The sequence below is a fragment of the Schistocerca nitens genome, chromosome 11, assembly GCF_023898315.1.
Source record: "Schistocerca nitens isolate TAMUIC-IGC-003100 chromosome 11, iqSchNite1.1, whole genome shotgun sequence".
NCBI classification, from domain to species: Eukaryota; Metazoa; Arthropoda; class Insecta; order Orthoptera; family Acrididae; genus Schistocerca; species Schistocerca nitens.
In genome coordinates, this window is record NC_064624.1 from 124,665,553 (window position 1) to 124,681,141 (window position 15,589).

Consider the following 15,589-nt stretch of genomic DNA (forward strand, 5'->3'; position numbering starts at 1 on the left):
ATCAAGTCTAAAGGCCATACATTCAAATTAATACATAGAAATTGCAATTACGAACAGCTTAATTATAAAAAACACGCAGAAAGTGTGGAGAAGGCGTACCAAAGACTGCGTTTTATTGGCAAAACAATTAGAAAATACAACAGATTTACTGAAGAGACTGCCTACACTGCGCTTATCCCTCCTCTTTTGGAGTAGTGTTGTGTGGTGTGGGATCCTTACCCTATAGGATTCACGGAGTGCATCGAGAAAGTTCAAAGAAGGGCAGCACGTTTTGTATTATCGAGAAATAGAGGAGAGAGTGGCAGGGATGTGGTACAGGATTTGCTGTGGACGCCATTGAAATAAAGACATCTCTCGTTGGGGGTGGGATCTCCTCAAGAAATTTCAACCACAAACTTACTCTTCCAAATGCGAAAAAATTTTGATGACGCTGGGCTACATATGGAGAAGGTATGATAGTAGTAAAATAAGGGAAAACAGAACCCGCATGGGGTGCTTGTTTTTTTACGCATACTGTTCGAAAGTAGAATAATATAGAATTATTGTGAAGGTGGTTCGATGAACTGATAGGCACTGAAGTACGATATGCAGAGTAGCCGAGTAGATGCAGATATGGAGAGATAGCGAGATGGCGACCGGCATAAAACTGTTCGGTGACTGGCATAAAACTGTTTCGCGACTGGCAAAGAACTATTCGATTGGCATAAAAGTGTTCGGCGACTGGCATAGAACTATTCGGCGACTGGCATAGAACTATTCGGCGATTGGCATAAAACTGTTTCACGACTGGCATAAAACTGTTCGGCGACTGGTATAAAACTGTTTCGCGACTGGCATAGAACTATTTGGCGACTGGCATAGAACTATTTCAGCGATTGGCATAAAACTGTTCGGCGACTGGCATAGAACTATTCGGCGACTGGCATAGAACTATTCGGCGATTGGCATAAAACTGTTCGGTGACTGGCGTAAAACTATTTCGCGACTGGCATAAAACTGTTCGGCGAATGGCATAAAACTGTTCGGCGACTGTCATAGAACTATTCGGCGACTCGCATAAAACTGTTCGGCGACTGGCATAAAACTGTTCGGCGACTGACACAGAACTATTCGGCGATTGGCATAAAACTGTTCGGTGACTGGCGTAAAACTATTCGGGGATTGGCATAAAACTGTTGGATAGGTTGAGGGGGAGACGTTTCAGCAGCAGCGTGCGACGGCATCTTCAGGCGAGCGTACCTTGCGGCAGTAGGCAGCCGGCGCTGCCCCCGGAGCTGACGCCGCTGGATGAGCGCACGCTCTCCTGGCTGCCGCCCCCACTGCCCGCCCCCACGGCCGCCGCCGCCCCCGCAGTCCCCGGCTGCTGCTGCTGCTGGCGGCCGCAGTTCCAGGACAGCCTCTTGTGGATGCTGCAGTCGCGCGACTCCTGTTTCTGAAACGTGACACACGCATGCACGACTCACTTTACACCCTCTTCACACATCAGTGCTACAGACACGTGACATAAGTCACGCGACAGCGATATGAACATACACAGATGGCGGCAGTATCGCGTAAACACGGTATAAATGGGCAATGCTGGTGGAGCTGTAATTTGTACTCCGGTGATTCATGTGAAAAAGGTTTCTGACATGACGATGGCCGCACGAAGGGAATAACAGACTTTGAACGTGGACTGGTAGCTGGATGTAGATGCATTGGACAGTCCATTTCGGAAATCGTTAGGAAATGCAATATTCCAAGATCCACAGTGCCAGGAATGTGCTGAGGATACCAAACCTGGTGGACAATGCAGTGACTGATGGCCTTCATTTAACGACCGACAGCAGAGTTGTCAATGCTAACAGACAAGCATCACCTGCGTAATATAACCTCAGAAATCAATGTAGGGCGTAAGACTACTGAACCCGCTAAGGCGATGCGGCAAAATGTGGTGTCGATGGGCTACGACATCAGACGATGGACGCGAGTGCCTTCGAGCCTTCGACATCAGCATGACATTGCCTGCAGTGCCTCTCCTGGGCTCGTCACCGTATCGGTTGGTGCGTAAATGACTGGAAAGCCGTGGCCTGGTCACATCAATACCAATTACAGATGGTAGCAGCTGATGGTAGGGTTCGAGTGTGGCACAGCCCGCATGAAGCAATGGACCCACACTGTCAACGAAGCACTGTGCAAACTGGTACTGGCTCCATGGTGGCGTTGGTTGTGTTTACAAGGAATGGACTGGGTCCTCTGGTCCAACAGAACCAATCATTGAATGGAAATGGTTATGATCGACTACTTAAAGACCATATGCAGCCATTCATGGAATTTATGTCCGCAAACAATGATGGAATTTTTATGAATGACAATGTCACAAGACCACAAAAGTTAGTGACTGGTTTGAAAAAGACTTGGGCAGTTCGAACGAATCTTTTGGCCACCCAGATCGCCCGACACGAACCCTATCCAAAATTTATAGGACATAATCAAGAGTTCATTTCGTGGTCAAAATCCTGAATATGCAACACTACATTAACATGCAGTCTACTCTACTTAATAGTTTGTAGCAGATGAACTACTCATTCAAAAACCTAGATATTTTTGTTTGTTTCTTGTCTCCCTCCTATGAAAGGGAAGAACCGACTGGTTAAAGCCAATACCGGTATTTTAGTTTCGAATAACCGTTTTTTTTAAATGTTTTTAGCCTCAGTTGTAACAGGTGTTTTTTATATTTTACTAATAACCAGGTAAAAAACCGAAATATGAATTAGCAACAGCAGCAATGCAAAAAATTTTGGTTTTTAAATAAACCTTTTTAAAAAAAGAAACGAGTAATTTTAATTTTCAAAATTTCCATTGCTTTGTAAATTTGCGTTAGTATAGAAAATGGGAAAAGCGATCAGTGCTATTATAAGAACAATGCTAACAGAACGAGCAACAAACATTTGGCATAAGAACTGGTACAGCATTGTTGAGCCAACAATGTACCTGTTACCATGTGGTGTGGCCTATTAGATGGCATGTGTGTACATGCAGTGTGTAAGACTTGCACCATGTGCATGGTTTCTCGTTTTCTACGTCGGACATTAATTGTATTACAGAATGACACCATAGCTAGTCTGTAAATATTTAACAAACTATGGTGTCAATGAAGCACAATGCTCCATTTGTTGTAAACGGTTAAAAACGGGAGGAGGCTCAACAATCTTGCGACATCATATGAGGAGAAACCTTAAAACTTTACAGTTCACTCATAGCTCACAATAAAAATAGAAAGCAGCTAATGTGCTGCTTGTCTCTACATAATATGCCTTTATCCGCTTGTACGCCTTGAGAACGCAGAAATTAACCCGAAAAATACAGTTCTTCAACGTCAGTTTCCACTCTTTAGCACTGACTATTCGTAATGACCAAATGGTGGTATGATCCCTGGTTACAAAACGAATTTTGCGTAGAGTTTCAAAAAATTAGAATCAATAGGAGAATACTGAAGACTTTTTTGTAGTATTGAACAATTTACCGCTTCTCGAGAAAAGCACCGAATTGTGGTAGGAATAAGTTTTCTTTTATTCGCCTATTTACTTTTAATATTTTGATTGTAGGCATCTTGAAATTGACAAAGTCAAAATTTTTCGACCTTCCTTCGATTTCCACATTTATTATAGGAAATAACAGGAATAGGAAACCAAAAACCGGTTATTTCAGAAACCGATTATTTAGAGCGGTTTTAACACTCGGGTAAACTGCCGTTGAAAAACACCGATGTAACCGAAAACCGGTCATTTCAGCGATAATCGCCATCCCTAGTCCCTCCACACGCTTTCAAATAGCCATGTCCGGCCACCGTTTCATTAGGAGGACATCAACAGTTTTAGCTGTGCTCTGGATCGTGGCGTCACGGGTTCGATTCCCAGCCGGGATGGGGATTTTCTCTACTTGGGCACTGGATGTTTGTGTTGTCCTAATCATTCCTCATTCATGAAAGTGGTTAGATTGTACTGTCTAAAGACTGGGACTTTGTATGGGTTACAGTTGAAACAAATGAGCCCTCGGTCACAATTTTTAGTCTTATTAACCAGGTTTTAACACTTCTAAGACAAAACTCTACCATCTGGTGAGCAAGATGTACGAGACAGGCGAAATACCCTCAGACTTCAAGAAGAATATAATTATTACAATCCCAAAGAAAGCAGGTGTTGACAGATGTGAAAATTACCGAATTATCAGTTTAATAGGCCACAGCTGCAAAATACTAACCCGAATTATTTACAGACGAATGGAAAAACTGATAGAAGCCGACCTCGGGGAAGATCAGTTTGGGTTCCGTAGAAATTTTGGAACACGTGAGGCAATACTGACCTTACGACTTATCTTAGAAGAAAGATTAAGGAAAGGCAAACCTACGTTTCTAGCATTTGTAGACTTAGAGAAAGCTTTTGACAATGTTGACTGGAGTACTCTCTTTCAAATTCTAAAGGTGGCAGGGGTAAAATACAGGGAGCGAAAGGCTATTTACAATTTGTACAGAAACCAGATGGCAGTTATAAGAGTCGAGGGGCATGAAAGGGAAGCAGTGGTAGGGAAAGGAGTGAGACAGGGTTGTAGCCTCTCCCCGATGTTATTCAATCTGTATATTGAGCAAGCAGTAAAGGAAACAAAAGAAAAATTCGGAGTAGGTATTAAAATTCATGGAGAAGAAGTAAAAACTTTGAGGTTCGCCGATGACATTGTAATTCTGTCAGAGACAGCAAAGGACTTGGAAGAGCAGTTGAACGAAATGGACAGTGTCTTGAAAGGAGGATATAAGATGAACATCAACAAGAGCAAAACGACGATAATGGAATGTAGTCGAATTAAGTCGGGTGATGTTGAGGGTATTAGATTAGGAAATGAGACACTTAAAGTAATAAAGGAGTTTTGCTATTTGGGGAGCAAAATAACTGATGATGGTCGAAGTAGAAAGGATATAAAATGTAGACTGGCAGTGGCAAGGAAAAGCGTTTCTGAAGAAGAGAAATTTGTTAACATAGAGTATAGATTTAAGTGTCAGGAAGTCGTTTCTGAAAGTATTTGTATGGAGTGTAGCCATGTATGGAAGTGAAACATGGACAATAACCAGTTTGGACAAGAAGAGAATAGAAGCTTTCGAAATGTGGTGCTACAGAAGAATGTTGAAGATTAGGTGAGTGGATCACGTAACTAATGAGGAGGTATTGAATAGGATTGGGGAGAAGTTTGTGGCACAACTTGACTAGAAGAAGGGATCGGTTGGTAGGACATGTCCTGAGGCATGAAGAGGTCACAAATTTAGCATTGTAGGGCAGCGTGGAGGGTAAAAATCGTAGATGGAGACCAAGAGATGAATACACTAAGCAGATTCAGAAGGATGTAGGTTGCAGTAGGTACTGGAAGATGAAGAAGCTTGCACAGGAGAGAGTAGCATGGAGAGCTGCATCAAACCAGTCTCAGGACTGAAGACCACAACAACAACATGAGTGCCTTCATTAGAATTTAAGTGTTTAAAGATGCCTATAACATAATTACAAATTTATGGGAAAAGAAAACTTGTATATAAAAGTGTAAGTACTGACTAACAATAGAAGACAGAGGCAGTACTTACATGTCACGTATAAAATAAATAACAGGCCAGAAGGGCTTTAGTCACATAATTTTTAAAAAAAGAATGCATGAAAGGCGAGCCACTATGTATTGTTAGTTAGTACTTACACTTTTATATAAAAAATTTTCTTTTCCCATAAATTTGTAATTATGTTGTAGGCCACTTTAAACATTTAAATTCAGATGAAGGCACTCTTGGAAGTGGTGAAACCTGGTTAATAAGACTAAAAATTGCGACCGAGAGCTCTTTCTTTCCAACTTTAATGTATAAACGGTCACTGAACCAAGCAGCCATTTTTAAATCTTTGTATGGGCCCAGAATAACCGGTTTCTGAAATAACCGATTTTGGGGTTTGTATTCCTGTTATTTCCTGTAATAAACGCAGAAATTGAACAAAGGTTTCAAAGAAATTGACTGCCTCAGTTTTAAGACACACGAAAAAAAACCATTAAATTAAATAGGCAAATAAAAGAAAACTTTGACCGCCCACCGTTCGCTGCTTTTCTGGAAACGAGTTGTTGTTGTTGTGGTCTTCAGTCCTGAGACTGGTTTGATGCAGCTCTCCATGTTACTCTATCCTGTGCAAGCTTCTTCATCTCCCAGTACCTACTGCAACCTACATCCTTCTGAATCTGCTTAGTGTATGCATCTCTTGGTCTCCCCCTACGATTTTTACCCTCCACGCTGCCCTCCATTACTAAATTGGTGATCCCTTGATGCCTCAGAACATGTCCTACCAACCGATCCCTTCTTCTGGTCAAGTTGTGCCACAAACTCCTCTTCTCCCCAATCCTATTCAGTACCTCCTCATTAGTTATATGATCGACCCATCTAATCTTCAGCATTCTTCTGTAGCACCACATTTCGAAAGCTTCTATTCTCTTCTTGTCCAAACTATTTATCGTCCATGTTTCACTTCCATACATGGCTACACTCCATACAAATACTTTCAGAAAAGACTTCCTGACACTTAAATCTATACTCGATGTTAACAAATTTCTCTTCTTCAGAAACGCTTTCCTTGCCATTGCCAGTCTACATTTTATATCCTCTCTACTTCGACCATCATCAGTTATTTTGCTCCCCAAATAGCAAAACTCCTTTACTACTTTAAGTGTCTCATTTCCTAATCTAATACCCTCAACATCACCCGACTTAATTCGACTACATTCCATTATCCTCGTTTTGCTTTTGTTGATGTTCATCTTATATCCTCCCTTCAAGACACCATCCATTCCGTTCAACTGCTCTTCCAAGTCCTTTGCTGTCTCTGACAGAATTACAATGTCATCGGCGAACCTCGAAGTTTTTATTTCTTCTCCATGGATTTTAATACCTACTCCGAATTTTTCTTTTGTTTCCTTTACTGCTTGCTCAATATACAGATTGAATAACATCGGGGAGAGGCTACAACCCTGTCTTACTCCCTTCCAAACCACTGCTTCCCTTTCATGTCCCTCGACTCTTATAACTGCCATCTGGTTCCTGTACAAATTGTAAATAGCCTTTCGCTCCCTGTATTTTACCCCTGCCACCTTTAGAATTTGAAAGAGAGTATTCCAGTCAACATTGTCAAAAGCTTTCTCTAAGTCTACAAATGCTAGAAACGTAGGTTTGCCTTTCCTTAATCTTTCTTCTAAGATAAGTCGTAAGGTCAGTATTGCCTCACGTGTTCCAGTATTTCTACGGAATCCAAACTGATCTTCCCCGAGGTCGGCTTCTACCAGTTTTTCCATTCGTCTGTAAAGAATTCGTGTTAGTATTTTGCAGCTGTGGCTTATTAAACTAATTGTTCGGTAATTCTCACATCTGTCAACACGTGATAGGTGGTTCAATACTAACAACACGGTCACCAGTATTCTGCTATTGATTCTACGTTTTTGAAATTGTGCTCAAAACCCACGTTGTTATCGGGGATCATGCCACTATTTGGACGTTTCAAACAGTTATTGCTAAAAGGTGAAGACTGAGGCTGAATAACTGTATTTTTCGTGTTGATTTACCGTTTTCAGTGCCTACAAGCAGACAAAGGCATATTCTACATCTACATGGATACTCTGCAAATCACATTTTAGTGCCTGGCAGAGGGTTCATCGAACCACCTTCACAATTCTCTATTCCAATCTCGTATAGCGCGCGCAAAGAATGAACGCCTATATCTTTCCGTACGAGCTCTGATTTCCCTTTTTTTAAAATCAAAAACCGGTGCAAATGGCTCTGAGCTCTATGGGACTTAACATCTGAGGTCAGTCCCCTAGAACGTAGAATTACTTCAACCTAACTAACCAACGGACATCACACACATCCATGCCCAAGGCAGGATTCGAACATGCGACCGTAACAGTCGCGCGGTTCCGGACTGATGCACCTAGAACCGCTCGACTTATTTTATCGTGGTGATCGTTCCTCCCTATGTAGGTTGGTGTCCTCGATTCGGAGGAGAAAGTTGGTGGCTGGAATTTCGTGAGAAGATTCCGTTGCAACGATAAACGCCTTTCTTTTAACGATGTCCAGTCCAAATCCTGTATCATTTCTGTGACGCACTGCGTCATATTTCACGATACTACTAAATATGCTACCTTTTTTTTGAACTTTTTTGATGTACTCCGTCAGTCCTATCTGGTAAGGGTCCCACACCGTGCAGCAGTATTCTAAAAGAGGACGGACAAGCGTAGTGTAGGCAGTCTCCTTAGTAGGTCTGTTACATTTTCCAAGTGTCCTGCCAATGAAACGCAGTCTTTGGTTAACCTTCCCCACAACATTTTCTGTGTGTTCCTTCCTTTGTAAGTTGTTCGTAATTGTAATACCGAGGTACTTAGTTGAATTTACGCCTTTTAGATTAGACTGATTTATCGTGTAACCGAAGTTTAACGAGTTCCTTTTAGCACTCATGTGGATAAGCCTCACACTTTTCGTTATTTAGGGCCAACTGCCACTTTTCGCACCATTCAGATATCTTTTCTAAATAGTTTTGCAGTTTGTTTTGATCTTCTGGTGACTTTATTAGTCGATAAACGGCACGCCGGCCGCGGTGGTCTAGCGGTTCTAGGCGCCCAGTCCGGAACCGCGCGACTGCTACGGTCGCAGGTTCGAATCCTGCCTCGGCCATGGATGTGTGTGATGTCCTTAGGTTTAAGTAGTTCTAAGTTCTAGGGGACTGATGACCACAGCTGTTAAGTCCCATAGTGCTCAGAGCCATTTGAACCATTTGATAAACGACAGTGTCATCTGCAAACAACCGAAGACGGCTGCTCAGATTGTCTCCCAAATCGTTTATATAGATAAGAAACAGCAAAGGGCCTGTAACACTACCTTGGGGAACGCCAGAAGTCACTTCTGTTTTACTCAATGACTTTCCGTCAATTACTACGAACTGTGACCTCTCTGACAGGAAATCACAAACCCAGTCACATAACTGAGACGATATTCCATAAGCGCGCGATATTATATAGGCAATGGCAGGAGGTCAGTTCCTTTCTATTTTTTCGCCCGCATCTCGTGGTCGTGCGGTAGCGTTCTCGCTTCCACGCCCGGGTTCCCGGGTTCGATTCCCGGCGGGGTCAGGGATTTTCTCTGCCTCGTGATGGCTGGGTGTTGTGTGGTGTCCTTAGGTTAGTTAGGTTTAAGTAGTTCTAAGTTCTAGGGGACTGATGACATAGATGTTAAGTCCATAATGCTCAGAGCCATTTGAGCCTTTCTATTTTTATTGCAAACTATGAATGAACTCTTAATTTTTGAGTTTTCTCCTTACATTATGTCACAAATTCGTTGTGTCATTTAGAGGCAAGATAGGGTAGGGCGGAGAGACCTACCTTGATGTCGTCTATGGCCCCGGCAGTCTTGTACCTCCGGTTGTCGGTGCGGCCGGCTCTCTTGCCATTGCCGTTGCCGCCATCAGCGGCGCCAGTGACACCGACATCGACGGGACCGGCGCCTGGAGACTGGAGCAGCTGTTGAGGCGGTCCTCTGCCATCTTCAGCAGGGTAATCCCCCGGTGACGGCTTCTCGTCACTTGGCGGTGAAACACCTTCAAAACATTACGCAACACAAGTTCAACTGCTGCTGCTTACAGTATTTTCACTTTATGGTTCAGCGGTCTTCGATCTCGCATCAGTCAGTGCATCTGGCAGTGAAAGCCATAAAATTTTTTTGCAGTGGTGATGATGATCATTATCATTATCACCACTGTAATTGTCATGATGATGATCACAATAATGATCATGATCATGATAATCATCGTAATCACACAAGGAAATTCACCATAATGCTCAAAGCATGATCACAATAATGACCAAAGTCATAATCACAACAATGGTCACTAAATGATAATGACAATGATTGTGATCATTGGTAAATCACTATGATAAAGATCCACCCTCGGTAGCTGCGTGGTCAGCGTGACAGAATGTCAATCCTAAGGGCCCGGGTTCGATTCCCGGATGGGTCGGAGATTTTCTCCACTGAGGGACTGGGTGTTGTGTTGTCCTATTCGTCATCATTTTATCCCCATCGACGCGCAAGTCGCCGAAGTGGCGTCTAATCGAAAGACTTGCAGCCAGCGAAAGGTCTTCCCCGACGGGAGGACCTAGTCACTCGACATTAACATTTTACTCTAGTCACTCGACATTAACATTTTACTATGATGAATGTGGTCATAATCACGATAGTCGTCATTAGCCTATTCATAATAATGATCACAACCACATTCGTGTCAATGGCCACAGTACTGTAAAGATGACAACCACAGTCATAATCACGATTATCAAAGATCACTAAAATGATCATGGATGCGTAAATAACAACAACAGTGATCGCAGTCACGACAACAATCAAGATCACATACGATCACAATACATTTTTAGATTAGATTAGATTTACTTTCATTCCAATTGATCCGTAGTGAGGAGGTCCTCCAGGATGTGGAACATGTCAGAAAAACAACAATACATGACAAATATTTACAACTAAAACAAATAAGCTAATGTACCATTCCACAGGTCCCAAGTGGAATGATCGTCATTTTTTAATGAACACTAAGAGTCATTTTACAAATACTAATGCACTGAATTTAAAATAAAAAAGTTTTTTATTTATTTATAAGGTAATAAACATGTAATACAACTACTGTAATACTTATTTACAATGAACACATTACTGCACTGAAATGGTGCAGAAGTTAGATTATACTTACATACACATACACACACACACACACACACACACACACACACACACACACACACACACACACACAAATTTTCAATGAACACATTACTGCACTGAAATTGTGCAGAAGTTATGTTGTACTTATATACAAATCAGTTGGTTTTACTAAGAAATTCATCAATGGAGTAGAAGGAGTTGGCCACCAATAAATCCTTTAGGCTTCTCTTAAACTGAATTTCATTGGTTGTTAAGCTTTTTATGGCTGCTGGCAAGTTATTGAAAATGTGTGTTCCTGACTAACGCACACCTTTTTGTACAAGACTAAGTGACTTTAAATCCTTGTGAAGATTATTCTTATTTCTAGTATTGATTCCATGAATTGAGCTCTTGGTTTGAAAAAGTGATATATTTGTAATGACAAATTTCATTAAGGAATAAATATATTGGGAAGCAGTAGTTAGTATCCCTAGTCCCCTAAACAGGCTTCTCCAGGATGTTCTTGAGTTCACACCACATATAATTCTTACTGCACGTTTTTGTGCCCGGAAAACTTTAGCTTGGCTTGATGAATTACCCCAAAAAATAATCCCATATGACATTATGGAATGAAAGTAAGCATAGTATGCCAGCTTTTCCATTTTTATATCCCCTATGTCTGACAAAATTCGCATTGCAAACAGAGATTTGTTAAGACGCTTCAGCAGTTCTGTGGTGTGCTCCTCCCAGTTGAATTTATTATCAAGCTGTAATCCCAAGAATTTAACACTGACCACTTCTTCTATCTTCTTGTCATCGTATGTTAGACATATACTCTTGGGACACCCCTTACAAGTTCTGAACTGCATGTAGTGTGTTTTTTCAAAGTTTAGTGGTCAAGAATTGGCTAGGAACCAGTGATTACTGATCACAGCCACAATAACGTACATGATCACAATCATGAGATGATACTCTTTTTGATGATAACGATTATGGTGATTATTACTACTATTGTTATCGTTATGATATTGCTTTCAGGACACTCTATGGCATGGTTGCCAACGGCCTTGCTGTTTATGGATATATGTGCATCGTGATAGGAACAATGTTAAAAATACATCGGCTCAACCACTTGTTTATAGTGTAAAACACTAAGATTGACGCGTTTCGGAAGTCAAGCTTCCATCATCAGAACAATAAAAAGTAAAAGAACCTGTTAAAACTCGCTAAAATGGAACATGCACCAGGCACAATAAAACTGATAACAAATCATCTGCACCTTGGAAGACACGGCTGCAACAAGGGAAGTAGCCACGATGTATTAATTTTATTATCAATTTTATTGTGCCTGGTACATGTTCCATTTTAGCGAGTTTTAACAGGATCTTTTACTTTTCATTATTCTGATGATGGAAGCTTGACTCCTGAAACGCGTCAATCTTAGTGTTTTACACTATAAACAATTGGTTGAGCCGATATATTTTTAACATTGACATTCACAATCACGACCTCTCATCTAGTATGGATAATATCAAAGCGAAAGGAACAATCTTTCCTCATAACCAGTTATCATGATGCATTATCTCATGGACATGTACGAGGGCAGTTCAATAAGTAATGCAACACATTTATTTTCTGAAACAGGGGGTTGTTTTATTCAGCATTGAAATACACCAGGTTATTCCCCAATCTTTTAGCTACACAACACTATTTTTCAACGTAATCTCCATTCAATGCTACGGCCTTACGCCACCTTGAAATGAGGGCCTGTATGCCTGCACGGTACCATTCCACTGGTCGATGTCGGAGCCAACGTCGTACTGCATCAATAACTTCTTCATCATCCGCGTAGTGCGTCCCACAGATTGCGTCCTTCATTGGGCCAAACATATGGAAATCCGACGGTGCGAGATCGGGGCTGCAGGGTGCACGAGGAAGAACAGTTCACTGAAGTTTTGTGAGCTCCTCTCGGGTGCGAAGACTTGTGTGAGGTCTTGCGTTGTCATGAAGAAGGAGAAGTTCGTTCTGATTTTTGTGCCTACGAACACACTGAAGTCGTTTCTTCAATTTCTGAAGAGTAGCACAATACACTTCAGAGTTGATCGTTTGACCACGGGGAAGGACATCGAACAGAATAACCCCTTCAGCGTCCCAGAAGACTGTAACCGTGACTTTACCGGCTGAGGGTATGGCTTTAAACTTTTTCTTGGTAGGGGAGTGGGTGTGGCGCCACTCCATTGATTGCCGTTTTGTTTCAGGTTCGAAGTGATGAACCCATGTTTCATCGCTTGTAACAATCTTTGACAAGAAATTGTCACCCTCAGCCACATGACGAGCAAGCAATTCCGCACAGATGGTTCTCCTTTGCTCTTTATGGTGTTCGGTTAGACAACGAGGGACCCAGCGGGAACAAACCTTTGAATATCCCAACTGGTGAACAATTGTGACAGCACTACCAACAGAGATGTCAAGTTGAGCACTGAGTTGTTTGATGGTGATCCGTCGATCATCTCGAACGAGTATGTTCGCACGCTCCGCCATTGCAGGAGTCACAGCTGTGCACGGCCGGCCCGCACGCGGGAGATCAGACAGTCTCGCTCGACCTTGCGGCGATGATGACACACGCTTTGCCCAACGACTCACCGTGCTTTTGTCCACTGCCAGATCACCGTCGACATTCTGCAAGCGCCTATGAATATCTGAGATGCCCTGGTTTTCCGCCAAAAGAAACTCGATCACTGCCCGTTGTTTGCAACGCACATCCGTTACGACGTCATTTTAACAGCTCCGTACAGCGCTGCCACCTGTCGGAAGTCAATGAAACTATACGAGACGAAGCGGGAATGTTTGAAAATATTCCACAAGAAATTTCCGGTTTTTTCAACCAAAATTGGCCGAGAAAAAAAATGTGTTGCATTACTTATTGAACTGCCCTCGTATTATTATAGACTTCAAAGAGAGATTAGCAGAGACAGGAAAGATAGCAGTTGCTTTTCGATATATTAAAATGGACAATAACGTCCCATTCCGGTGTGTCTATGTCTGTATGCGGGTTCATGCTCTTTCCTCATGCTTTAATAAACAAAACTGGTAAAAAAAATACAGCATCGAGAAGGAATTGTGCGACATTAACGAAAGTTAGTAGGCGTGTTTCCACATCTGGTAGACGATATCTACTCAGATTTCGCGCCGCACGTTTATAGCGCCACTATGAGGATCACATTTGCTTTAAATACACGCTGAAACGGTCACGAGCATTAGTTATCTATGAGACTGGACGTGGTAAGTTCATGTTAATCAAGAATGCCTTTAAGACGACAAGAAAGCCATTATCAACATCTAAGTTTTAATGAGGTCATATAATAGGACTAAAGAAGCTGGATGTTTGCTCTACTATACTCAAGCAAGATCTGGTAGGAATGTAGCCACTGTACATGATTGCTGGCACCGTTGGTCAAGAGAATGTACAATCATGAGAACACCAGGCTCTAGACGCCCATGTGGCACTACCAGAAGGGAAGACCATCACGTTCGCGCATATGGCTCTGGTACATCTACACTACTAGCCATTAAAATTGCTACACCCAGAAGAAATGCAGATTATAAACGGGTATTCGTAGGACAAGTATATTATACTAGAACTGATATGTGATTACATTTTCACGCAATTTGGGTGCATAGATCATGAGAAATCATTACCCAGAACAACCACCTCAGGCCGTAATAACGGCCTCTATACGCCTGGGCATCGAGTAAAACAGAGCTCGGATGGCGTGTACAGGTACAGCTGCCCATGCCGCTTCAACACGATACCACAGTTCATCGAGAGTAGTGACTGGCGTATTGTGACGAGCCTGTTGCTCGGCCAGCATTGACCAGACGTTTTCAATTGGTGAGAGATCTGGAGAATGTGCTGGCCAGGGCAGCAGTCAAACATTTTCTGAATCCATAAAGCCCCGTACAGGACCTGCAACGTGCGGTCGTGCATTATCCTGCTGAAATGTAGGGTTTCGCAGGGATCGAATGAAGGGTAGAGCCGCGGGTCGTAACACATCTGAAATGTAACGTCCACTGTTCAAAGTGCCGTGAGTGCGAACAAGAGGTGACAGAGACGTCTAACCGATGGCACCCCATGCACACGCCGGGTGATACGCCAGTACGGCGATGACGAATACACGCTTCCAATGTGCGTTCACCGCGATGTCGCCAAACACGGATGCGACCGTCGTGATGCTGTAAATAGAATTTGGATTCATCCGAAAAAATGACGTTTTGCCATTCGTGCACCCTGGTTCGTCGTCGAGTACAGCATCGCAGGCGCTCCTGTCTGTGATGCAGTGTCAAGGGTAACCGCGGCCACGGTCTCCGAGCTGATAGTCCGTGCTGCTGCAAACGTTGTCGAATTGTTCGTGCAGATGGTTATTGTCTTACAAACGTCCCCATCTGTTGACTCAGGGATCGAGACGTGGCTGCACGATCCGTTACAGCCGTGTGGATAAGATGACTGTCATCTCGACTGCTAGTGATACGAGGACGTTGGGATGCAGCACGGCGTTCCGTATTACCCTCCTGAACCCACCGATTCCATATTCTGCTAACAGTCATTGGATGTCGACCAACGCGAGCAGAAATGTCGCGATACCATAAACCATAATCGCGATAGGCTACAATCCGACCTTTATTCAAAGTCGGAAACGTGATGGTACGCATTTCTCCTCCTTATACGAGGCATCACAACAACGTTTCACCAGGCAACTCCGGTCAACTGCTGTTTGTGTATGAGAAATCGGTTGGAAACTTTGCTCATGTCAGCACGTTGTAGGTGTCGCCACCGGCGCCAAC

The 15,589-nt window shown here is 42.7% G+C and overlaps 1 protein-coding gene across 1 annotated transcript in view; it reads right to left on the bottom strand.

Annotated features, from left to right (window-relative positions):
* Positions 1-15,589, bottom strand: part of LOC126212700 (pleckstrin homology domain-containing family G member 5) — an 870,566-nt gene that overhangs the window by 15,181 nt on the left and 839,796 nt on the right. The window contains exons 18-19 of the mRNA XM_049940115.1: positions 9,418-9,632; positions 1,240-1,432 (exon numbers count right to left, since the gene is read on the bottom strand). Coding sequence (XP_049796072.1) covers positions 1,240-1,432; positions 9,418-9,632 — 408 coding nt within the window. The remainder of the gene's footprint in view (positions 1-1,239; positions 1,433-9,417; positions 9,633-15,589) is intronic.